Source organism: Chroicocephalus ridibundus, chromosome 2, assembly GCF_963924245.1.
Source record: "Chroicocephalus ridibundus chromosome 2, bChrRid1.1, whole genome shotgun sequence".
NCBI classification, from domain to species: domain Eukaryota; kingdom Metazoa; phylum Chordata; class Aves; order Charadriiformes; family Laridae; genus Chroicocephalus; species Chroicocephalus ridibundus.
In genome coordinates, this window is record NC_086285.1 from 581,016 (window position 1) to 605,687 (window position 24,672).

Here is a 24,672-nt window from a genome sequence, read left to right on the forward strand (position 1 = left end):
CCGGCGGCCACCGCGGGGGAGGCGGGGACCGGCGGCGCGGCGGCGGCGGAGCAGGTAGGGGCGGCGGGAGGGGCCGACACCCCCCCCCCGCCCCCGGATCCCGCCCCCCCCCCCCCCAGCCCCGAGGCCACGGCGACGGGCGGGACCGGGATCGGGACCGGGACCGGGATCGGGATCGGGACCGGGATCGGGGCCCGGCGGGGGAGGCAAGGGAGGGCACCGGGAACGCGGGGGGGGGGGACACCGGGGGGGGGTGTGTGGGAGGGGCTGTGGCTTTGCGGGGGGCAGGAAGGATGGGGGGGACCGCGGTGGGGGGGGGGGGGGGGGCAGGAAGGGGAGGGGGGGCGGGACCGGGGAGGGACAGGGGCGGGGGGGGGGGGAGGGGGGAGACAGTGGCTTTGGGGGGGCACGAAGAGGGGGGGGAGAACCGGGGGGGTGCGGGAAGGAGGTGGGGGGAACCGGAGGGGGTCAGGAATGGGGGGGGGGGGGGGGAGGGGCGGTGGTTTTAGGGGGCAGGAAGGGGGGGGGGGGGGGGAGAAGAACCGGGGGGGGAGACAGTGGCTTTGGGGGGACAGGAAGGGTGGAAAGGTGGGGGGGGACCCGGGGGTGGGGGGGGGGATCAGGAAGGCGGGGGAGGGCAGGGGGGCAGGAAGGGTGGGGGAGAACCGGGAGGGGCGGAACCGGGGGGGGGGAGGGGGGGGGCCGGGGGGGGGGGGGGGCGGGACAGGATGGCGGTGGCGGGGGGGGGGGGGGGGGGGGGGGGGGGCGGACCGGGAAGGAAGAGTAATGAGGGACAGTGTTAGGGGCGGGGGGGGGGGGACAAGAAGGGCTTGGGTGAGGGTATGGGGGGGCAACGGGGGGTGATGGGGGATGGGAAGGGCAGGGACCCCCCCTCATACATCTAGGGGGGGGGGTCTCCCCGGTTGACCCCCCCCGCGACCCTCGCAGCCGCGCCATGAGCCTGGATGTCCTGCGCACCCTGGTACGCACCGGGGGGGGCGGGGGTGTTGGGGGAGCGGGACCACCCCGGGAATTGTCCCGGTGGGAGCCATGGTGGGGGTGGGGGGGGGTGGGGGTCAACCGCGTCCCCCTCCCGCGCAGGGTCCCCCGCGGTGAAGCCGGAGCCGGTGCCGCAGGCGAGGAGACGGAGGCGTCGAGCTGCGCCGGCCCAGGTGGGTGCCAAGGTGGTCCTGCCTGTCCCTGTGTCCCCCCCCAACCCCGTGTCCCCCCCCCAGCCCCGGCTCCGGGCTCCCCGCAGGGCGAGGGGCCATCCCGGAGGCGGGGGGACGACGCTGGCTTTGCCCCCCCCCCTTTTTGTCTCCCCAGGGGGGTCGGTGGTCCCCAAGGCGGAGGCGATGCCCGACGGCGAGGAGCCGGGGGCGCCGGGGGAGCCCGGGGGGGGGCTGGAGCACGGCTGCTCAGGTGAGGGGGCAACGCGCCGCCAGCGCCGGCACCGCGTGGCGTGGCACGGCCACGAGCTGCGGCCACAGACCCCCCCACACCCCATCTCCCCCCCCGGCACACTGCGGGGGGACGCACGGTGACGGTCGCTCCATCGCCGGTGGCGGTGCCAGGGCAGGGAGGCGGGGGGGGGGGGGGACACAGTGGGCACGTCCCCGCCGCCCCGACCGTCCCTCTGTCCCCGCAGAGGACTGGCTGGTGAGGAAGGTGAAGGTGGAGGAAGAGTATGAAGAATGGCCGGCCGGCGCCGAAACCCTGCTGGCGGGGCAGCCCCCGGCCGAGCCGTCGTTCCCCCCCGGCGCCTGCAAAGCGGAGGAGCCGTGCCCGGAGGAGCTGGGCTACGGCGAGCTGCCCGCCTTCGCCGTGCCGCCCTGGCCGCCGCTCGGCCGCAGCCCCGCCGGCGTCGACGGCTGCGACGGGTTCTTCCACGGGCGGCTGGGATCGGAGGAGGGCGAAAGCCGTCCCTGCGGGGGCTGCGGGACCCCCCCCGCGCCCCTTCGCCTGCGGCCAGTGCGGGAAGGGCTTCGGGAAGAAGGCTCACCTCACCCGGCACCTGCGGGTGCACACGGGCGAGCGGCCCTTCCCCTGCGGCCAGTGCGGCCGCCGGTTCCGCCAGAAGATCCACCTCCGCTCCCACCAGAAGACCCACACGGGGGAAAGACCCTTCCCCTGCCCCGAATGCGGCCGACGCTTCCGGAAGAAAACCCACCTGGTCCGGCACCAGCGCACCCACACCGGCGAACGCCCCTTCCCCTGCGCCCGTTGCGGCCGTCGCTTCGCCCACAAACAGCATCTCCTCCGGCACCAGCAGCTCCACGCCGAACCGACGCCGGGAGCCGGAGACGAGGAGGTCGCATCCGAGGAGAAACCTTTCCCTTGCCCGGAATGCGGGAAAAACTTCAGCTGGAAGAAAAACCTGGCGTCTCACCGCCGGCTCCACCGGGAGGGACGCCCTTTCGCCTGCGCCGAGTGCGGCCGGGGCTTTAGCGACAAGCGGCACCTGACGGCGCACCTGCGGGGCCACATGGGGCTGAAGCCCTACGCTTGCCCCCACTGCGAGAAGACCTTCAGCCACAAGCCCAACCTGGCCAGCCACCAGCGCACCCACACGGGCGAGCGGCCCTTCGCCTGCCCCCACTGCCCCCGCGCCTTCGCCCACAACCAGCACCTCCTGCGGCACCTGCGGGTGCACACGGGCGAGCGGCCCTTCCCCTGCCCGCAGTGCGGCCGCCGCTTCGGTTCCCGCCCCAACCTCCTCGCCCACGCCAAGGCCCACGCCGGCGCCCGCCCTTTCTCCTGCCAGCAGTGCGGAAGGGGCTTCAGCCGAAAATCCCACCTGGAGCGGCACCAGGCGGTGCACACCGGCACCCGGCCCCACGCCTGCGCCCAGTGCGGCAAGCGCTTCAGCTCCAAGACCAACCTGGGGCGGCACCAGGCGGTGCACACCGGCCACCGGCCCTACATCTGCACCCAGTGCGGCAAGAGCTTCAGCCGCAAAACCCACCTGCTGCGCCACGAGCGCACCCACGCGCCCCCCGCCGCCGTGCCCCCCGCCGCCGCCGCCGCCGCCATCCCCGCCTTCACCATCCCCGCCATCACCATCCCCGACGCCACCGGCCGCACCGCCGCCACGAGCTCCGCCACCGTCCCCGCCTTCACCATCCCTGCCATCGCCATCCCCACCGCCACCGTGACCTCCGCCGCATCCCCGCCTTCGCCATCCCCGCCATCACCATCCCCGCCGCCACCGGCCCCGCCACCGGCCCCAACGCCACCCTCTCCACCACCATCTGCACCACTGCCGTGACCTCCGCCACCGTCCCCTCCGCCTTCACCATCCCCAACGCCATCTCCACCACCACCGTCCCCGCCGCCGCCGTGCCCACGTTCACCATCCCCGCCATCACCATCCCCGCCGCCACCCCTGCCGCCGGCATCGCCTCCGCCGCCATCCCCGCCTTCACTGTCCCCGCCATCACCATCCCCACCGCCACCGTCACCTCCGCCACCGTCCCCGCCTTCACCGTCCCCACCACTGCCGTCCCCGCCGCCATGACCTCCGCCGCCATCCCCGCCGCCGCCGTCCCCGCCGCCGCCGCCGTCCCCCAGCGGAGGTGGCCGGCCCCCGCCGCCCTCTGTCCCTGAGCGCCGGGACGTGCCGGGGACCCCGGTGGCTCCCAGCGACACTCGTGTCCTCAGCGCCCTCCCTCGGGGCTCGCTGCGGGTCCCGCCCGGCACCCGGCACGGAGCGCGGTGGCCGGGGCGGGGCCGGTGGCCGGTGGCAAAACCGAAACTCTGAAAAACTCTGAATGGACTTAAAACACCCTCCCCCCCCACCCCCCCCCAAGCAAGGACTGGGCTGCGCCAAGCTCTGTGCCGGGGCCGGCGCGGGGTGAATTGGGGGACCCCCATCCCGTCCCCAGGAGAAGGGGGGGGGGGGTCTCTCCCCACGGCGGTGCCGGTCGGCGGGGCTGTGGGGCAGAGGGACACTGACCCCCCCCCCGCCCCCCCCGGGGGCTCCGCTGGGTGGGAACCAACCGAAACTGCCAATAAACCGGGTTCTGTTGAACTTTCCAAAGGGGCGTCTCAGAGCGAGAGGGTGGGGCGGGGTGGCAGAGCCGCCGGCACGGCCGGCATGGCCATGGGGACGTCTCGGGGACAGCGGTCACCACGGGTGCGGGCACGGCCATGGCGTGGGGACATCTTGGGGACACTGGCCACCAAGGGTGTGAGCATGGCCATGGGGACATCTTGGGGACAGTGGTCACCATGGGTGCGGGCATGGCCATGGCATGGGGACATCTTGGGGACACCAGTCGCAGCAGGTGCAGGCATGGCCATGGGGCGTCTTGGGGACAGTGGTCACCACGGGTGCGGGCATGGCCATGGCATGGGGACATCTTGGGGACACCAGTCGCAGCGGGTGCAGGCATGGCCATGGCATGGGGACATCTTGGGGACACCAGTCACAGCGGGTGCAGGCATGCCATGGCGTGGGGACATCTTGGGGACACCAGTCACTACAGGTGCGGGCACGTCCATGGGGCGTCTTGGGGACAGTGGTCACCATGGGTACAGGCTTGGCCATGTCATGGGGACATCTTGGGGACAGCGGTCACCGCAGGTGCGGGCACGGCCATGGCGTGGGGACATCTTGGGGACACTGGCCACCAAGGGTGTGAGCATGGCCATGGGGACATCTTGGGGACAGTGGTCACCACGGGTGCAGGCATGGCCATGGCATGGGGACATCTTGGGGACACCAGTCGCAGCGGGTGCAGGCATGGCCATGGCATGGGGACATCTTGGGGACACCAGTCACCACAGGTGCGGGCATGTCCATGGGGCGTCTTGGGGACAGCGGTCACCACGGGTGCGGGCATGGCCATGGCATGGGGACATCTTGGGGTTAGTGGTCACCACGGGTGGGGGCGTGGCCATGGCGTGGGGGCATCTTGGGGACAGCGGTCACCGCGGGTGCGGGCATGGCCATGGCATGGGGACATCTTGGGGACACCAGCCACCACAGGTGTGGGCATGTCCATGGGGCGTCTTGGGGACAGTGGTCACCATGGGTACAGGCATGGCCATGGCGTGGGGACATCTTGGGGACAGTGGTCACCACAGGTGCAGGCATGGCCATGGCATGGGGACATCTTGGGGACACCAGTCGCAGCAGGTGCAGGCTTGGCCATGGGGACATCTTGGGGACAGTGGTCACCACGGGTGCGGGCATGGCCATGGGGACATCTTGGGGACAGCGGTCACCACGGGTGCTGGCTTGGCCATGGCCTGGGGATGTTGCCATGGCAGAGGCCCCGGTGCCACCTCGGCCCTGCCCCCACTGCCGTTGCCAGCAGTGGGGGCCGAGGTCCCTGCCCGACGCCCGGTCCCCAGCGTGGCACGGCGCCCGTGAGAGGTGTGGGGCCTGGAGCACACCACCGTCCCACCGGCCCTCTGCCCGGCTGCCCAGCCATTTGTCCTGCTGCCTGGCTGGCCGTCACTGTGTCCCTCTGGCCCCTATCCCATCCACCAGTCCGGCTTGCCATCCCTCCATCCATCACCAGTCCGGCTTGCCATCCCTCCATCCATCCCTCCATCCATCCCTCCATCCATCCATCCCTCCATCCATCTGTCCTTCCATCCCTCCATCCCTCCATCTATCTCCATCCATCTCTCCATCCACCCATCTCCATCCATCCCTCCATCATCCATCCCTCCATCTTCCATCCATCCATCCCTCCATCCATCCATCCACTCATCTGTCCCTCCATCCATCCTTCCATACCTCCATCTATCTCCATCCATCCCTCCGTCCACCCATCTCCATCCATCCATCCCTCCATCCATCCATCCCTCCATCCCTTCATCCATCCCTCCAGCCACCCATCTCCCTCCATCCCTTCACCCATCCACCCATCCATCCCTCCATCCCTTCATCCATCCCTCCATCCATCCATCTCCATCCATCCATCCCTCCATCCATCCATCCCTCCATCCCTTCATCCATCCCTCCATCCATCCATCTCCATCCCTCCATCCATCCATCCCTTCATCCATCCCTCCATCCACCCCTCCCTTCATCCATCCATCCCTTCATCCACCCATCTCCATCCATCCCTCCATCCACCCATCTCCATCCATCCATCCCTTCATCATCCGTCTCCATCCACCCATCTCTATCCATTCATCCCTTCATCCATCCCTTCATCCATCCACCCATCCATCCCTCCCTCCCTTCATCATCCATCTCCATCCACCCATCTCTATCCATTCATCCCTTCATCCCTTCATCCATCCATCCCTCCATCCATCCATCCTTTCATCCATCCCTCCATCATCCGTCTCCATCCACCCATCTCTATCCATTCATCCCTTCATCCCTTCATCCATCCATCCATCCCTTCATCCCCTCATCCATCCATCCCTTCATCCCTCCATCCACCCATCTCCATCCATCCCTCCATCCACCCATCTCCATCCATCCATCCATCCCTTCATCATCCGTCTCCATCCACCCATCTCTATCCATTCATCCCTTCATCCCTTCATCCATCCATCCATCCCTTCATCCCTCCATCCATCCATCTCCATCCATCCATCCCTTCATCATGCATCTCCATCCACCCATCTCTATCCATTCATCCCTTCATCCATCCCTCCATCCCTTCATCCATCCACCCATCCATCCCTTCATCCATCCATCCCTCCCTCCATCCTCCATCCCTCCATCCATCCCTCCCTCCATCCCTCCATCCATCCATCCATCCCTCCATCCATCCCTCCCTCCCTCCATCCCTCCATCCATCCCTCCATCCCTCCATCCATCCCTCCCTCCATCCCTCCATCCTTCCATCCCTCCATCCCTCCATCCCTCCCTCCATCCCTCCATCCCTCCATCCATCCCTCCATCCTTCCATCCCTCCATCCCTCCCTCCCTCCCTCCATCCCTCCCTCCATCCCTCCCTCCCTCCATCCCTCCATCCCTCCCTCCATCCCTCCATCCCTCCCTCCCTCCATCCCTCCATCCCTCCATCCTTCCATCCCTCCATCCCTCCCTCCCTCCATCCCTCCGTCTCCATCCCTCCCTCCCTCCCTCTGTCCCTTCCACCCGGACCCGGGGGGGGGCCGCGTGTGAACGGCGATGCCGGGGGCTGGGGGTGGAGGGGGGGGCGCGGTGCCCCCCACCCATGTCCCGCTGTCCCCGGTAGGGTGCCCGCCCCCATTCCCGCCCCCGCTCCCGCTCCCGTTATTCCCGGTCGGGGGAGGGGGGGGCGGGGCGCTCGCCCGTCTCCATGGCAACGGTGGGCGGGGCCGCGGGGGCCGCCGGGAGCCGCCGTGCGGTGAGTGCGGGCGGGGGGCGGGGGGAGATGGGGGGGGGGGGCTCCCCACGGGCCCCACGCGTGTCCCCGCACCCCCCAGGACGCCCCACCGCCTGCCCCATGCCTGTCCCTGTGCCCCCCCCCCGGTGTGCCCCACACCCCGACGCAACCCCCCCCCCCCCCCCCCCCGGGCTGAGCCCCACGCGTGCCCCCCCCCACACCCCAGGGCACCCCACAGGTGCGCCCCACACATGTCCGTCCCGTCCCCCCCCCCCCCCCCCAGGGTGACCCACAGTCTCTGGACCCCATGTGCCCCCCACGGATGCGCCCCACACCCCAGGGCCCCCCCCATGGGTGAGCCCCACACGTGTCCCCACACCCCGGGGCCCCCCATGGCTGTGCCCCACATGTGTCCCCACACCCTAAGGCCCCCCACAGGTGTGCCCCACACATGTCCCTGCACCCCCAGGACACGCCACGGATGTGCCCCACACCCCAGGGCACCCCACGGCTGAGCCCCACACGTGTCCCCGCACCCCAAGCCCCCCCATGGCCGTGCCCCGTGTGTGTCCCTGCACCCCCGAGGCACCCCACAGCTGTGCCCCACATGTCCCCACACTCTAAGGCCCCCCACAGATGTGCCCCACACATGTCCCTGCACCCGCAGGACACCCCACGGATGTGCCCCACACCCCAGGGCACCCCAAGGCATCCCGCGGGTGAGCCCCACACCCCAAGCCCCCCCACCGGCTGTGCCCCACACGTGTCCCCGCACCCCAAGGCCCCCCACGGCTGTGCCCCACACGTGTCCCCACACCCTAAGGCCCCCCACAGGTGTGCCCCACACGTGTCCCCGCACCCCAAGGCCCCCCACGGCTGTGCCCCACACGTGTCCCCGCACCCTAAGGCCCCCCACAGGTGTGCCCCACACGTGTCCCCGCACCCCAAGGCCCCCCACGGCTGTGCCCCACACATGTCCCCACACCCTAAGGCCCCCACAGGTGTGCCCCACACGTGTCCCCACACCCTAAGGCCCCCACAGGTGTGCCCCACACATGTCCCTGCACCCGCAGGACACCCCACGGCTGTGCCCCACACGTGTCCCCGCACCCCAGGGCCCCCCCCAGCCAAGCCGTGCCTGAGCCGTGCCGGGGTCCCCTCACTCTCTGTCCCCCCGCAGCTGCGGGACCCGAGCGGATCCGTGTCCCACCCCCCCATCCAGGATGGAGGGGCGCGAGGAGACGGGTGAGGAGGAGGAGGAGGAGGAGGAGGAGGAGGAAGAGGAGGAGGAGGAGGAGGAGGAGGAGGGGGTGCGCATCACCCCCCAGCTGCTGAAGGCCAGCACGGGGGAGTTCGCCCTGGAGTCCATCCTGCTGCTGCGGCTGCGGGGCCGCGGCATCGCCCACCTGGGCTGCCTGGGCGACTGCGCCAACCTGGAATGGCTGGACCTTTCCGGCAACGCCATCGCCCAGTTGGGTCCACTGGCTTCCCTCAAATCCCTCACCGTCCTCAACCTGGCCCGGAATCGTGTGGCCAGCCTGGAACCCCTGGGTTCTTGCCAAAATCTCCAAAGCCTCAACGTAGCCGGCAACCGGGTGAGCAGCCTCCAGCAGCTGCGGTGCCTGACGGGGCTGCGGCGCCTGGAGAGCCTGCGCCTACGCGATCCCCTCGCCCGTTTGGCCAACCCCCTCTGCGTCACCGCCCCGGCCTATCGCGCCGCTTTGGCCGACATGTTCCCCGGCCTCAAAGCCATCGACGGCGAGCGGTTGTCGGGTCGCGGGAGCGAGTTTTACCAGCTTTGCCGGGATCTCGACAGCTCGCTGGGACGCGGCGGCGGCGGCAGTGGCAACGCCGACGCCGGTCCGGAAGCGCCTCGAGCGGCTCAGCCTTGGGTGGAAGCGGGTTTTTGGGAACCGCGGCCGCCCCGGCGTAGCTCCATCATGGAAGAAGCCTACAAGCAGTTTGGGGAAGTGCTGCAGGAATGCCGGGAGCTGAGCCGGCGCGCCGACGATACCATCGCCCAGGCGGAACGGGCGCTCAGCAGCCGCCCCAACCCCAATTCCTTCGTCTTCTGAGCCACGAGACCCCAGCCCCGGTCCCCATGCCACCCACCACCCTGGAACCGCCGTCACCGAAGAGGACGCCGGAGGAGCCGCGAGGAATCCGGAGCAGCAACGGACATAGCCGGGGACACACCATCAACCCCGGGGGCTCCGGGATGGGGAACGGGGGCAGGAGCAGAGATGTCCTTAGGGAATTTGGAGCCATCCCCGAGTTCTCCAGCCCGGAGGGGAGACTTGTGGGGCTGGGGAGGCCGCGGGTGGGGACAGGTGACATCGTGGGGGACTGGGGGACGTGGCGAGGTTGTGCAGTAAAGGCGTGCCGTCCTCAAAAATCCCTCTCTACCGCATCGTCCTGGGCCCGGGGCCGGGACTCGCCTCTACCCATTGCTCTGCCTGGACCCACCGCGTCCCCGTCCCTCCTCCTGGGACAAGGGACAAGGGGGGTGACGCACCCGGTGGCGGAGCTGGCGCGGAGCCCCCGCAACAGGCGGGACGTGGGGCTGAGCCCCCTCCCACGATCCCCGGTGAGAATAAGAGCGGAGATAGCAGGAGCCAGAGCTGGGGTTTACTGGTGAGCTGGGGGGCGGCGGCGGGGGGGGACACACACACGCATCCAGGACCCTCCGTCGGTGACGCGGTGCTGGGGGGGCGGCAGGCGCAGGGCGGGGGGAGGACGGGCCAGTCCCCTGTGGCAACGTTCCGTCTCCTCGGGGCTGGCGGTGGGCCTGGAGAGGGGACACAGGGAGGGGCTGGTGGCAGGAGGAACCTCCCCCCACACGCACACCCCCCCCGTGACTTTGTCCCTGTCCCCAGGGCCAGCGTTCCCCAGGGCCAGTGCGCCCCGGAGGCGGCAGACCAGGCTGGAGACGTCCTTGGTGTGGCGTGGGGGGGTGTTCTCCCAGCCAAGGACAGCCCCCAGCACCGTGGCGGGGGGGGGGACCCTGGCGGGGCTGCGTGTCCCCCACCCAGCCCCCCGGTCGCCAGCACCTACCGTGTGGGGACGTGGGGACGTCCGGCCACCTAAGCTGGCAGCCCCACGGAGAAGGCGTACATGCCGGGGAGGTAGAGCGCGTCCGTCGCCTTGCCGGCCTCTTCCACCGCCCGGCACTCCGCCTCGTCGCGCTGCTTGATCTCCTGTGGGGCAGAGGAGGGGGGGGGCTGGCACCCACCACGGCACCGCGAGGGTCCTGGCAGGGACTGGCACCCACTATAGCACCAGGAGGGTCCCGGCAGGGGCTGGCACCCACCACACCATCACGAGGGCCCTGGAAGCCAGTGGGGACCCACCACGGCACCGTGAGGGTCCCAGTGGGGACTGGCACCCACCATGGCACCAGGAGGGTCCCGGCAGGGGCTGGCACCCACCACGGCACCAGGAGGGTCCTGGCAGCTGGTGGGGACCCATCACAGCACCGCGAGGGGCCCGGTGGGGGCTGGCACCCACCACGGCACCACAAGGGTCCCAGTGGGAGCTGGGACCCACCACGGCACCAGGAGGGTCCTGGCAGCTGGTGGGGACCCATCTTGGCACCACAAGAGTCCCGGCGGGGGCTGGCACCCACCATGGCACCGTGAGGGTCCTGGCAGTTGGTGGGGACCCATCATGGCACCACAAGGGGCCCGGTGGCGGCTGGCACCCACCAGAGCACCGCAAGGGTCACGGGAGGGGCTGGCACCCACCACGGCACCACGAGGGTCCTGGCAGTTGGTGGGGACCCACCACGGCACCGCGAGGGTCCTGGCAGCTGGTGGGGACCCATCACAGCACCGCGAGGGGCCCGGTGGGGGCTGGCACCCACCACGGCACCACAAGGGTCCCAGTGGGAGCTGGGACCCACCACGGCACCACAAGGGTCCTGGCAGCTGGTGGGGACCCATCTTGGCACCACAAGAGTCCCGGTGGCGGCTGGCACCCACCATGGCACCGTGAGGGTCCTGGCAGCTGGTGGGGACCCATCACAGCACCGCGAGGGGCCCGGTGGGGGCTGGCACCCACCACGGCACCACAAGGGTCCCAGTGGGAGCTGGGACCCACCACGGCACCAGGAGGGTCCTGGCAGCTGGTGGGGACCCATCTTGGCACCACAAGAGTCCCGGTGGCGGCTGGCACCCACCAGAGCACCGCAAGGGTCACGGGAGGGGCTGGGACCCACCACGGCACCAGGAGGGTCCTGGCAGCTGGTGGGGACCCATCTTGGCACCACAAGAGTCCCGGCAGGGGCTGGCACCCACCATGGCACCGTGAGGGTCCTGGCAGTTGGTGGGGACCCATCATGGCACCACAAGGGGCCCGGTGGCGGCTGGCACCCACCAGAGCACCGCAAGGGTCACAGGAGGGGCTGGCACCCACCACGGCACCAGGAGGGTCCCAGTGGGGGCTGGCACCCACCACGGCACCACGAGGGTCCGGTGGGGACTCACACCCACCATGGCACCAGGAGGGTCCTGGCAGCTGGTGGGGACCCATCACAGCACCGCGAGGGTCCTGGCAGGGACTGGCACCCACCATGGCACCAGGAGCATCCTGGCAGTTGGTGAGGACCCATCTTGGCACCACAAGGGGCCTGGTGGCGGCTGGCACCCACCACGGCACCGCAAGGGTCACGGCAGGGGCTGGCACCCCCCAGGGCATCCCGAGCCAGCGGGGCCCCGCGCCGGTAGCCCAGGGGACAAACTCACCTTCACCGCCATGTGGTGGCTGGGGCCGCAGTTGTGGTACTTGTCCAGCACCTTGGGGACATCGCCGTGGTCAAACTTGTAGCAAGCCACGCAGACAGGCTTCCTCTGGGGACACAGCAGGGCCTGTCACCACCCGCTCCCCCGGGGGACACCCGCCGGCTCCCGGCCAGCCCCCTGCCCTGCCGGGCCTGGGGACATCCACGCCACACCGCCGCTGCCAGGAACCATCGTCACCTCCCCGGCACAGGCGGCAGCACGGCGGAGGGGACGGAGGGCGGGGGGGACGGGGGGTGTCCGGGGGAGGCAGAGGTGCGCTGTCCCCACGGGATGTGACCCCCAGGGAAGGGGCCGCGGCGTCCGGCGTCCCCGACTCACCCGGTTCTCCAGGGTGCGGCAGTTCTGGGGCCGCGGTGCCCGCTTGCCGCAGGCCGTCTGCACCAGGCTGAGCCGCAGCTGGACAAATGTCCCCGAGGGATCTTCCTGGGGGGACAAGGGGGACAGGCCCTCAGCCGCCGGCGGCTCCCAACACGGGCCGGCGGCCCGAACCGGAGGGTCCCTGGAATCCCCAGCCCCTCCCGAGGAACGGGAGCATCCCAGCCGTCGGTGCTCCCGGCTGCGCCGCGATGGCCGGGCACCAGCAGCCGCTGGCCCCGTGGCCACGGCGGGTTAATGAGTAGCTGAGCCCCGCCAGCCCCTGCCCTCCCTGTCCCCAGTGACCGGCCTGCTCCGTCCCTGCCACCGGGTCTGTCCCCACACCCAGCCACCTCCCGGCTCTGGGACACCCCAGCACCCACCACCCCTCCCTCCACGATGCCCCGGCACCCGCTGTCCCCTCCTCTGCGACACCCCGGCACCCTGCGCCTCCTCCATGACACCCCAGCACCCACCGTCCCCTCCCTCCGTGACACCCCGCCACCGATCCCCTCCTCTCCTGACACCCCGGCACCCACCACCCCCTCCATGAAACCGCAGCACCCACCGTCCCCTCCTTCTGGGACACCCCAGCACCCAGACCCCCCCCCACTCTGTGACAGGGCACCTCCTGGCACCCACCAACACCTCTTCTGTGACACCCCAGCACCCACCCCCCCTCCATGACACCCAGGCATCCACCATCCCCTCCCTCTGGGACACCCCAGCACCCATCCCCTCCCTCCGGGACACCCTGACACCCACCAACACCTTCCCTGTGACACCCCAGCACCCACGTCACCTCCCTGTGGGCCACCCCAGCACCCACCGTCACCCCTCCATGACACCCCAGCACCCACCCCCTCCCTCCGGGACACCCTGACACCCACCAACACCTTCTCTGTGACACCCCAGCACCCACGTCACCTCCCTGTGGGCCACCCCAGCACCCACCGTCACCCCTCCATGACACCCCAGCACCCACCCCCTCCCTCCGGGACACCCTGACACCCACCAACACCTTCTCTGTGACACCCCAGCACCCATCCCCTCCCTCCGTGACACCCTGACACCCACCAACACCTTCTCTGTGACACCCCAGCACCCACCCCCTCCCTCCGGGACACCCTGACACCCACCAACACCTTCTCTGTGACACCCCAGCACCCACGTCACCTCCCTGTGGGCCACCCCAGCACCCACCGACACCCCTCCATGACACCCCAGCACCCATCCCCTCCCTCCAGGACACCCTGACACCCACCAACACCTTCTCTGTGACACCCCAGCACCCATCCCCTCCCTCCATGACACCCTGACACCCACCAACACCTTCTCTGTGACACCCCAGCACCCACCCCCTCCCTCCGGGACACCCTGACACCCACCAACACCTTCTCTGTGACACCCCAGCACCCACCCCCTCCCTCCGGGACACCCTGACACCCACCAACACCTTCTCTGTGACACCCCAGCACCCACCCCCTCCCTCCGGGACACCCTGACACCCACCAACACCTTCTCTGTGACACCCCAGCACCCACGTCACCTCCCTGTGGGCCACCCCAGCACCCCCCCCCATGACACCCCAGCACCCACCGTCACCCCTCCATGACACCCCAGCACCCATCCCCTCCCTCCGGGACACCCTGACACCCACCAACACCTTCTCTGTGACACCCCAGCACCCAGTTCCCCCTCCGGGACACGCCAGCACCCACCGTCACCCCTCCATGACACCCTCCCACCCACCCCCCCTCCAGGACACCCCAGCACCACCCCCCCCATGACACCCTGGCACTGCCCCCCTCCTCCGTGACACCCCAGCACCCAACTCCCCGCTCTGGGACACCCCAGCACCCACCGCCCCCTCCCTCCGGGACACCCCGACCCCCCCAGCTCCCGGCCCAGGCCTTCGGCCGCCATCCAACCCCCCCCCAAACACACACACCCCCCCCGGCTCACGCACCCTCTCCACAACCCCCTCCACCGCCCGCTCCCTGAAGAGGGCCTGGACGCTGCTGCGGCCATGGAAGGCCTCCAGCACCTCCCGCACCACCCGCCGCTGCAGCGGCGAGGGGCCGGCGGCCACCATGGCCACCAGGCCCAGGCAGAGGGCTAGCGGGAACCTCATCCCTGCGGCCGGGACGGGGTTGGGGGAAGGGGGGGGGGAAAAAAGGGCTGCCTGACCCCGGCGAGCCTCACGGATCGGGGCTGCGCTCGGTCATTAACCGATTTCCTGGGAACTGCCCTCTTTTTCCGCCCCCGGGGGCGGCCAGGCCTCCTCCCCCCCCCCCCCCCCCCTCCCCGGGAGCGGGAGGCGGGGGATGGCGGAAGGACTAAAGTCCCCAAAACAAAGTCCAACGGGCCACGGTGTCCCCATCCCCCCCCCCTCCCGCGGTGTCCCTTCCTCCCCCCGCCGTGTCCCTGTGTGTGTGTGTGTGCGTGTCGTGTCCGTCCCCCTCCCCGTTAGGGCCGGTACCGGGGAAATGGCGGCGGGGGGAAATGGCGGCGGGGAGGTTGGGGGGGGGGGGGGGGGGGAAGGGGGACACTCTGGCCCACCGCGGGGGTAGCGGGGGGGAACGGCCACTCTATGGTGGCGCCGGGGGGCGCTCTGGCCGAGCGGCTCGATGGTGCCGGCAGGGGGCGCTGCCGCCGCCGCTCCCCCTCCCAACCCGCGGCTGACCCGGAAGTGCTCCGGGAAAGCGGTGGGCGGAGCCTCCGCCGCCGCCTCCTCCTCCTCCTCCTCCTCCTCCCGCCGCCGCCGGGTTGACGTCATCGCCGCCACGACGTCATCGCGTGGCGGGACATCGTCCACCCGTGAGTTTCTCCGCGGGGGGGGGGGGGGGGTGGAAGTTTGGGGGGGGGGGGGGGGCGGGAGGCCTCGGGGCCTGGTGGCGGGGTTACGGTGAGGGGCCGGGCCTGTGGGGCTCCGGTGAGGCCTAGTAGGCCTCGAGGCCCTGCCCGCACCCACACCGCTGCCTGTACCCCCAGCCACCCCCCTGCCCGCACCCCTGCCCGCACCCCTGCCTGCACCTCTGCCCCTGCCTGCACCCCTGCCTGCACCCCTGCCTGCACCCCAACCCCTGCCCGCACCCCTGCCTGCACTGCTACCCCTACCCACACCCCTGCCTTCATCGCTGCCTGCACCCTGCCTTCATCGCTGCCTGCACCCTGCCTGCACCCCTGCCTTCACCCCTGCCTTCACCCCTGCCTGCACCCTGCCTTCACCCCTGCCTGCACCCCTGCCTTCATCCCTGCCTGCACCCCTGCCTGTACCCCTGCCCCTGCCTGCACCCTGCCTTCACCCCTGCCTGCACCCCAGCCCCTGCCTGCACCCTGCCTTCATCCCTGCCTGCACCCCTGCCTGTACCCCTACCCCTGCCTGCACCCTGCCTTCATCCCTGCCTGCACCCCTGCCTTCATCCCTGCCTGCACCCCTGCCTGTACCCCTACCCCTGCCTGCACCCTGCCTTCATCCCTGCCTGCACCCCTGCCCCTGCCTGCACCCCTGCCTGCATCTCTACCCCTGCCTGACCACGGCAGCACCGGCTGCGTATCCGGCCCCGGGGAGCGACGCGGCCCAGTTAAGTAGGGCTGAGCGGGCCACAGGATCGTCAGCGCCCGGTGGGACTTAACGATCAGGAGCTAACGAGGCTTGGCGTGGTGGAGAGGCGCCTCCCGTGATCCCACGGGACGTGTCCCCTCATGGGTGTCCGCACCGGAGGATCCTGAGTCCCGGAATGCAGCACACCCCCACGGCGGGTTGGGATTCCAGCTCCTCTCGCCAGCCGGTTTCCAAAACTTTAGCTCGGATTAAAGCCGAGCCTTCCTGAAAGCGTCCCGAGCGCCGCCGGGGCTTTGAAAGGGGGGATGTGGGGCTCGGCGCGGCCGTTGTTGCCCCCTTAACCCCCTCCTCGAGGCACCGTGCCCCGCGTGGGGTGCTTGGAGAGGAGGGGATGGACCGGGGCGCCCGCGGAGAAGGCGGGCGAGGTTTTCCTTTCCCACCCAAACTGGGCAGGAGGCGTTTTCCTGGTGGATCTCCGACGGGGTTTTGGGGAGGCGGGAGGGGGGGGATTTTGGTCGGGGCGACCCTCGCTTCGTAGAATCACGGACTGGTTTGGGTTGGAAGAGACCTTGAAAGATCATCCCGTTCCGACCCTCTTCCCTGGGGCAGGGACGCCGTGGGGGACACCAGGGGACTTCCCCGCGACACGGGAGCGGGCCGGGCTGTGCCTTTGCTTTCTCCAGGCTGGCTGTTGGCTGCCGGGAGCTGCCGTTCCCCGTCCTCGAGGCCGCCGGCAACGCTTGGCGTGCGGCGACGGGCCTCTTGGTGTTGGACTACAAATCCCAGTAGCGCTGCCTGCGCTGCCTGCGGGGAAGCTTTTACCGTAAACAGAATGAATCCGGGCCAGACCCTGGGGTCAGCGCCTTCCTCTCCCCTAAAATAACTGGGAGGAGGAGGAGGAGGAGGAAGAGGGATACAGCAGGCAGCGGAGCCTCTGGCGAGGCGGCCCAGCTCCTCCCAGCGTGCCCCCGCCGCTCTCCCCGCTCACCGGCTCCTCTCTCTCGCCCTCCCAGGGACCCGCAGCAGCCATTTGGAGGAAGTCGAGGGGGGGAAGATCGGAGAAGGTGGCGGAAGGCGGAGGGGAAGGACAGCCACCGCCCCGCTCTCTCCCCGGAGCTGATGTCCTCTCCCCTCGCCGGGCGGCCCCGAGGGGAGCCATGTCTGCAGGGGGAGCGCCCCAGGTACGCGCGGATTTGGGGAGGTGGGGGGGTGGAGGGTGGGGGGGCAGCAGCTTCTCCATCCCCAGGGAAAGGCCGGAGCGGGGCCAGCTCTGCCCGCGTCCCTCCGCGCCAGGCGGGAGGAACCCCCTCTTTTCGTCCTCTGACATTTTGAAGGGGGGGGCGTTGGGGTTTTCCCAGGGCCTGGGAGCTTTTCTGGTGCTTTTCTCCTCCTCGTTTGGAAATACCCAGGCCCCGAGGAGCCGCCCCGAGCCCCCCTGCGAGACTTTTGCTTTCAAATTGGCGCTTCTTAAAGTTACGGCGGCGCGGGCTGGGCTCCCTGTCTCCTGCCATCTGCTCTCCTTGCGCTCCTGCCAAGCTACGGAGGGGTTTTGAAGGAAGAAGAGAGGAATCCTGGGGCAGATTGGGTGTCGAGCTTCCCGGGAAAAGCTGCTTTGGCTCCTTTGGGAGATTTCCTCCTTCGGTCCCGGATCCCGGCTGGGTTGGGGAGTGGGGCTGGGAGATCACACCCAGGTGAGGGGATCCGCTTGGGAACCAAACGATCTCTTCGGAGGGGGTGGTGAGCGTTTTGCTTCTGCCCGTTGGGAGCTCTGCTGGAGGCTCGCTGTCAGGCGATGCTCACGCTCACGGGGAAACTGAGGCGCGGAGGAGAAGCAGCTTTCCTGCACCGAAACAAGCCGGTGGCAAAGCGGGAGGTGTCACCCCCAGCCCCTGTCCTGCCCTCCTGCGTCTCTTCCCGCCTGCTCCCCCTGCTCCTGCTCCTTTCCCGAAGGATTGAAGCTGCCTTCGGGATTTCGACCCGCCGCATCCAGGGGCTCGGGGGCAGCAGTGCCCAGCGTTTGGGCAGAACCAGCCCTTCCATCCACCTCCTCCGGTGCCCGGACAGCTTTTCCCAGCCCTCCGCAGGGAAAAGGGCCTGGGATTTCTGCCGGCTGCGCTGTTGCGGATGCGGAGCCCGAGGGGAATGCCTCGGCGGTGATCCCGCTGAGCCAGGACCCCCTCGAGGGTTTGCGGAGGGCGCGGGTGTGTAAAGTGTCACCCCCGGCGAGGCGTACGCCCCCTTCGCCGTGGGGCAGGTCTCGCTGGTGGCGGCCCGTGGGCGTTGGGCGTTCGTCCGAAAGCCCACCGCCCGTCCGTCGGATCACAGAATCAGCGAGGTTGGGAAAAAAAAAAAGATGGTGGAGTCCAACCGTTAGCCCGGCGCTGCCGAGCCCACCGCTACCCCGCGTCCCTCGGCACCGCGTCTGCCCGGCTTTTGAATCCCCCCAGGGATGGCGACTCCCCCGCTGCCCTGGGCAGCCTCTTCCAACGCTTGGCAGCCCTTTCCAGGAAGAAATTTGTCCTAATATCCATCCTAAACCTCCCCTGGCGCAACTTGAGGCCGTTTCCCCTTGTCCCATGGCCTGTTCCTTGGGAGAAGAGACCGACCCCCCCGGCTACCCCCTCCTTTCAGGGAGCTGTGGAGAGCGAGAAGGTCTCCCCTCAGCCCCCTTTTCTCCAGGCTGAACACCCCCAGCTCCCTCAGCCGCCCCTCACCAGACTCCTGCTCCAGACCCCTCACCAGCTCCGGTGCCCTTCTCCGGACTCGCTCCAGCCCCTCCGTGTCTTTTCTTGGCGTGAGGGGCCCAAAACTGGACGCTGCCCTCGAGGTGGGGCCTCACCAGTGCCCAGGACAGGGGGACCGTCGCTGCCCCGCCGAAAAAAAACCGTAGAAACGAATCCCTCTCCCCCCCCCCAAAAAAAAAAGCCGTGGCGACGTGCTGACAACGCTTCTCTCTCCCGACCCAGCCCGCCCACGCCCTGAACCTGCTCCCTTACCCCAGGCTGAGCGAGGTGCCGAGAGCCGGACCCGAGCTGGATGCTGTGGGTGCCGAGATCCCGTCCGACCCCTGCACAGGTGAGTGTCGGGGACGGCACCGCGCCGGGCGGGATTGGCCGACGCGGGAGAGGGGTTCGGGGACGCGTTTGCGGTGTTCTCCGGAGTCCGGCCCGTCCTGCCCTAACACCGAGTCCGACTGACTGCCGGCGACGGTCTCCCCTTGACCGGTGCAGGGGGTGACACAAATAGCGTATGTAAATGTATGCAAATGCGGAATCCCCAGCCTGGAGAAGGTCCTTCAGCCCCTCTGCTAAAGATGGAGGCTTCTCTTCTGCTTGGGAGGTTGGAATTAACGGCATTTTTGCGGTAGCCTTTGATATCCCGTGATAAAAGCCTCACGCGGGATCTGAGGATACCGGGGGCGAGCGTGCGAAAGACCACGGAAAGAGGCGTTTTTCCAGGGAACGGCGCTTCTTCCCACCTTTCGCCTTGCCAGGAGGAGGGAGCCCGGTGCTGGTATTTCCTTTTATCTTTAATTACACTTCAGGCAGCAGAAGCTTAAAATAGATGAAAGCGATGCCCCCGGGCTTCCTTCATTTTAGCTTATTTGTGAATGCGCCCGGGCGGCTCCAGCCTAACGAGGCCTGTGCCGAACGCGTGGTTCCCGGTGTGACGGTTAACGGTGACCGGCGGCTCTTCTCCCTTCCGCCAGGCTACAGATTTTTCAAGCCCGGTGGTTTGTTCGGGATTAAACAGTCGGAGGAGCCGTACCCCGAAGGCCAGCAGATGCAGGAGGAGAGCAAGATCCTCGTCAGCCCCTGCGCGGGTAGGTGCTCCCTGCGTCCCGGCGGAGGCTGTGGCAAGCCGGCCTTGGTGGGGAATCTTCCTCTTGTGGGTAGAGGCCGTTTTGGGCCGGTCTATGACCATTTTAGGCCAGTTTGCAGCCATTTGGGGCCGGTCTATGGCCATTTTAGGCCAGTTTGCAGCCATCTGGGGCCGGTCTATGACCATTTTAGGCCAGTTTGCAGCCATTTGGGGCCAGTCTATGGCCATTTTAGGCCAGTTTGCAGCCATTTGGGGCCAGTCTATGACCATTTTAGGCCAGTTTGCAGCCATTTGGGGCCGGTCTATGGCCATTTTAGGCCGGTTTGCAGCCATTTGGGGCCAGTCTATGGCCATTTTAGGCCAGTCTATGGCCATTTGGGGCCAGTTTGCAGCCATTTGGGGCCAGTCTATGTCCATTTTAGGCCAGTCTATGGCCATTTTAGGCCAGTTTGCAGCCATTTGGGGCCAGTCTATGGCCATTTTAGGCCAGTTTGCAGCCATTTGGGGCCAGTTTGCAGCCATTTGGGGCCAGTCTATGGCCATTTTAGGCCGGTTTGCAGCCATTTTGAGCCAGTCTATGGCCATTTGGGGCCAGTTCGCAGCCATTTGGGGCCAGTTCGCAGCCACTTGGGGCCCGTTTTTGCCACTACTGCTGCCGCCAGCGCTGCTGTCAGCAAGTCAGGGGTGGGGCGGGCTCTGGGAAGGGTTCTCATCCCTGAGGGTGCGATGAGCCGCAATGATTTAGTTTTAAGTAGCCCCGCGAGGAGCGGGGAGTTGGACTCCACGATCCCTCTGGGTCCCTTCCAACTCGAGATATTCTCTGATTCTGCGAAAGACTCTTGCCATTAACGTCTTGAATCTTTTCGAAATCTAGTTGAGCCCGGCCGAGTGAATAAAGTCGAGCAGCCTGAGGAGAAACCCGGGGGAGCTGCCGGCTCCCTGGAGCTCTATCCCGCAGCCGCCGGCAGTTCCAGCCGCTGGTTCCATGGCGGGCAGCGTGCTCCCGAGCGGGCGGGCATGGAGAGGGACGGCGCCGCCGCCGCCACCGCCGCCGCCGGCCTCAGCCCGCTCTCCACCCGAGTGGCCTGTTGGGTGCCGCAGCTCGGCGCCGGCCCTTTCCGCTGCGCCCAGTGCGGCAAAGGTTTCCGCCAGAAGCAAAGCCTCATCACTCACGAGAGGATCCACACCGGAGAGAAACCCTACAGGTGCGGGGATTGCGGGAAGAGCTTCAGCCAGCGGCCCAACCTCCTGACCCACCGCCGGGTGCACACGGGGGAGCGCCCCTTCCCCTGCGCCCAGTGCGGCAAGAGCTTCAGCCAGAAGGCCAACCTCCTGGCCCACCAACGCATCCACGCCGCTGGCGAGAAGGGGCTGGCGGGGGGCGAGCAAGAGGACGGGGCTTCCAGCAAGCCGAAGCTGCGATCCCAGCAGAGGAATTACCAGGAGGACACCCCTTTCGTCTGCCCCGAGTGCGGGAAGAGCTTCAGGCAGAAGCCCAACCTCATCACCCACCGCAGGATCCACACCGGGGAGCGGCCCTTCACCTGCTTCCTCTGCGGCCGCAGCTTCAACCAGAAGACCAACCTGGTGACCCACTACCGGGTGCACACGGGGGAGCGTCCCTTCGCCTGCACCCAGTGCGGCAAACGCTTCACCCAGAAAACCAACCTGGTGACGCACCAGAGCACCCACACGGACCTCCGTCCCTACCCCTGCGGGCAGTGCCAGAAGTGCTTCAAGGACAAAGTCTCCCTCAAAGCCCACCAGAAGACTCACGCCCCCCGCCAGCGCCGCTGCCCGGGCCGCAGCCCCGCCGCCGGCCTGCCCTACGGGGCTGCCCCCACCCTGCTCCAACCCGGGGGGCCCGAGCAAGACGCCCCCTTCAGCCCCATGCCGCCGCTGCCCGTTCAGAAGATCCCCGAGGGCCAAGAGCTGTACTCGTGTACGGAGAAGAGCTTTCCCCCCAAGGAGCCGCTCCTGCCGCACCAGCAGCCCCCCCTGGGCGAGCAAACCTTCCCCTGCGTCCAGTGCGGGGAGGGCTTTTGCCAGAAGGTGACTCTCCTCCGGCCGCAGCACGGTCCCGCCGCCGAGGCTCCCGGGGGTTGCGCGGCAGCCTTCAGCCACGGCCCACACCTCCTGGGGCACCTGGGGGTGCAGCCCGTCCTGGGGGACGCCACCCCCCCGCCTCCCCCGGCCCCCGGAGCGGAGAAACCCTTCATCTGTAACCAGTGCGGCAACAGCTTCGGCCTCTGGCTCTCCCTGGTGGCCCACCAGAAGACCCACGTCGGGCAGAAGTCCTACCCGTGCCCCGAGCACGAGAAAAGCTCCGGCGACGAGCTGTCCCCCAAAACCCCCCAGGAGAAGGCGGCGGAAGGGAGGGCCTGGGTGTGCCCCGAGTGCGGGAGGAGCTTCGCCCAGTACGAGCGGTTGGTCAAGCACCGGCAAAACCACCGGGGCCGAGGGCCCTACCGCTGCGACGTCTGCGGCAAGAGGTTCAGCCTGAAAACCAACCTGGTGACCCACCAACGCATCCACACCGGCGAGCGGCCCTTCACCTGCGGCGTCTGCGGCCGGCGCTTCAACCAGAAGGGCAACCTGGTCACCCACTACCGCACGCACACCGGCGAGCGCCCCTTCGCCTGCACCCAGTGCGGCAAGCGCTTCGCCCAGAAGCCCAACCTCATCGCCCACCAGAAGACCCACACCGGCAGGCAGCCCTTCACCTGCCTGGAGTGTCCCAAACGCTTCAAGAGCAAACTCTCCCTGCGGGTCCACCAGCGCGTCCACGCGGCCGAACGACCCCAGAGCGAGCCGGGCCAGGCCCCCGGCCTCCAAACCCACCCGGGGAGCCCCTACCCCTGCTCCCTCTGCGGGGAAACCTTCGAGGAACACGGGGAGCTGCAGCTTCACCGGCAGGGCCACGCCGGCGAGCGACCGCACGCCTGCGCCGAGTGCGGCAAGCGCTTCCGGCAGAAGGTGAATCTGGCCGTTCACCAGAGGACCCACACCGGCGAGCGGCCCTTCCGCTGCGCCGAGTGCGGGAAGGGTTTTAGCCAGAAGGCTCACCTCCTCCGGCACCGCCGGACGCACGCCGGCGCCATCCCCTCCTCCTGCTGCGAGGGAACCTGTCCGGCGCACCAGGAAGAATCGGAAGGGAGCGGCGCTCCCTTGGGAAAGGCCTCGGAAGCCCCCGGCATGCTGCTCCCCCCCTGCTCCCGCGGAGCTGCTCACGGATCCTTGGCTCGGGAGGAGCTTCGGCCGACAGCGCAGCCCCCCACCAGACCGGAGAGCCCCTCCGGAGCGGCAGACATCCTCCTGCAGCTCATGCAGGAAGACCATCACCTGGTGGCCGGCTCCCACCACCCGCAGGAGGGACCGGCGGGCCCCTGCCCTTGTAAATGCACCGAGGGAGGGGAAGGTTTGAGCCCCAAACCTCCCAGCCTGCCCCCCCAGTGCTGCTGCGCCGACTGCGTGGCCCAGCGCCAGCTCCTCCTGAAGCCCCAGCCCGACTGCCGCGGGGAGCTCTGGGGCAAGTACGGCGCCTGCGGCAGAAGCTTCGAGGAGAAACGCGTCCTGCGAGTGCCCGAGAGAGCGCCCGGCGAAGAGAAACCCTCGCCCTGCCCCAGCTGCTTGTAACGGCGCCGGCCGAAAAACCTGCCCGCGGGCGAGGGACTGCTCCTCGTCGGAGAGACACCAAACCTAAGGAGGCGGCGGCCGGCGCCCGGGGGATGCCCGGATGGCTGACCGCAGGAGGCCGGCGCCGAGGGAACGGTGGAAAGGTGGTGGGGACTCGGGAATAAGGTGGCGGATTCGGGAAGAGGAGGCTCGGAGGATGCCCCAGGCGGGTTTCGGATGGGGTGAAGCCAGGAGGAGAGGGTGGACTCGGAGGCGCTGCGTCAGCTTTCCGTCTCGTCAGCGTACCCAACGGAAGGAGGATCCCGGATCCGCCGCCTTTGCTCCTGCGGCGGCCGCACGGACCGTAGGGAGCGGGAAGAGCTCGGGAAGAGCTCGGCATCTGGGATCCGTTGGCTTCAAAACCGCTCCCGGCGTGCAGCCGGGCAGGGCTGCCTGCTCCCGCCCCCCGGGTTCCACGCGCAGACCCGGAGGCAGCCGGGGGGAGCCAAGAGCTTCTCCCAGAACCCTCCGTCCTTCTCTTCCGACCTGGACGTCGTTCCGCAAGGATGGCTTTGGGATGGGGAGCTGAGACCAGGAGAGCTGGGGAGAGACGCCGGGGCCTCCTTGCCGATGCTCCCCAGCCAACGCCGCGGCGTCCGGCTTCCCCCGGGATGGTGGTTGGGCGGGGGGGGGGACGGACGGGGGCGCGAAGCGGAAGAGTCGGGTGATGACCACCGGGAAAACGGAAAACAGCCGGGAAAACGGCCTGGAAGCGTCTCGGCTCACCTCTGCTTCCAAAAAAGGAACCCGGGAGAAGCTTCTCCGAGTCCGGAGGGGCCGCGCAGGGGGAGGGGGAGGGGGGGGGGGAAGTTTGGGGAGGGAGGGGGGAGGCGGGGGGGGGGCGGGAGGCGGGGGGGCTGTCGCTTGTGCTTCTCTGCTTGCTCTGTGGATAATTTTTCCGACTCGCAGCTTTCGGCTCCTCCAGTAACGCGTGTGACCCCCCCCGCCCACCCAGGTAACGCGGCCGCGTCAGGCCGCGGCGGGGGGAAGCGGCGATGGCTGTAGGCCTCCGCCGCGGCAACTCCCGGCGAGTTTTTCCCCGCCGGCGTCGCGTCCCGGCAGCGGCGTGGAGAGGCTGGTTGCGTGCCGGGGGGCTCGTCACCGGCTCCTCGTCGGTTCCCGGGAGAAAAGCGCTTCGTCGGGCGCTCGGGGAGGAAGAAAACGGGAACCG

At 68.9% G+C, this 24,672-nt stretch overlaps 4 protein-coding genes across 4 annotated transcripts in view; 3 read left to right on the plus strand and 1 right to left on the minus strand.

Annotated features, from left to right (window-relative positions):
- The window catches only part of LOC134510947 (oocyte zinc finger protein XlCOF26), a 125,204-nt gene that overhangs the window by 95,390 nt on the left and 5,142 nt on the right, over positions 1 to 24,672 (plus strand). The gene's annotated exons all lie outside the window — the stretch shown is intronic.
- On the plus strand, positions 853 to 24,272 carry LOC134510950 (zinc finger protein 585A-like). The gene is given in 7 exon segments (XM_063324170.1): positions 853 to 982; positions 1,101 to 1,172; positions 1,327 to 1,422; positions 1,649 to 1,940; positions 1,942 to 2,989; positions 20,928 to 21,182; positions 21,270 to 24,272. Coding segments are annotated over 5 exon segments (3,855 nt in total). The 5' UTR covers positions 853 to 982; positions 1,101 to 1,172; positions 1,327 to 1,355; the 3' UTR covers positions 23,463 to 24,272.
- Positions 8,336 to 9,676, plus strand: LRRC61 (leucine rich repeat containing 61). Its single transcript, XM_063324167.1, has one exon. The coding sequence runs from the start codon at positions 8,507 to 8,509 to the stop codon at positions 9,356 to 9,358; it is 852 nt and encodes a 283-aa protein (XP_063180237.1). The 5' UTR covers positions 8,336 to 8,506; the 3' UTR covers positions 9,359 to 9,676.
- RARRES2 (retinoic acid receptor responder 2) lies at positions 9,892 to 14,620 on the minus strand. Its single transcript, XM_063324169.1, has 5 exons — positions 14,406 to 14,620; positions 12,401 to 12,505; positions 12,026 to 12,130; positions 10,338 to 10,480; positions 9,892 to 10,071 (listed from the first exon to the last, which is right to left on the minus strand). The coding sequence occupies exons 1-4, from the start codon at positions 14,568 to 14,570 to the stop codon at positions 10,367 to 10,369; spliced, it is 489 nt and encodes a 162-aa protein (XP_063180239.1). The 5' UTR covers positions 14,571 to 14,620; the 3' UTR covers positions 9,892 to 10,071; positions 10,338 to 10,366.

Coding starts and splice junctions, on each gene's coding strand:
- LRRC61 (XM_063324167.1), top strand. CDS start 8,507: ATGGAGGGGCGCGAGGAGACGGGTGAGGAGGAGGAGGAGGAGGAGGAG.
- RARRES2 (XM_063324169.1), bottom strand. CDS start 14,570: ATGAGGTTCCCGCTAGCCCTCTGCCTGGGCCTGGTGGCCATGGTGGCC. Junction 12,506..14,405: donor TGGAGGGGGTTGTGGAGAGG/GTGCGTGAGCCG, acceptor TTGTCCCCCCAG/GAAGATCCCTCGGGGACATT. Junction 10,481..12,025: donor GCCACCACATGGCGGTGAAG/GTGAGTTTGTCC, acceptor TCTGCCCCACAG/GAGATCAAGCAGCGCGACGA.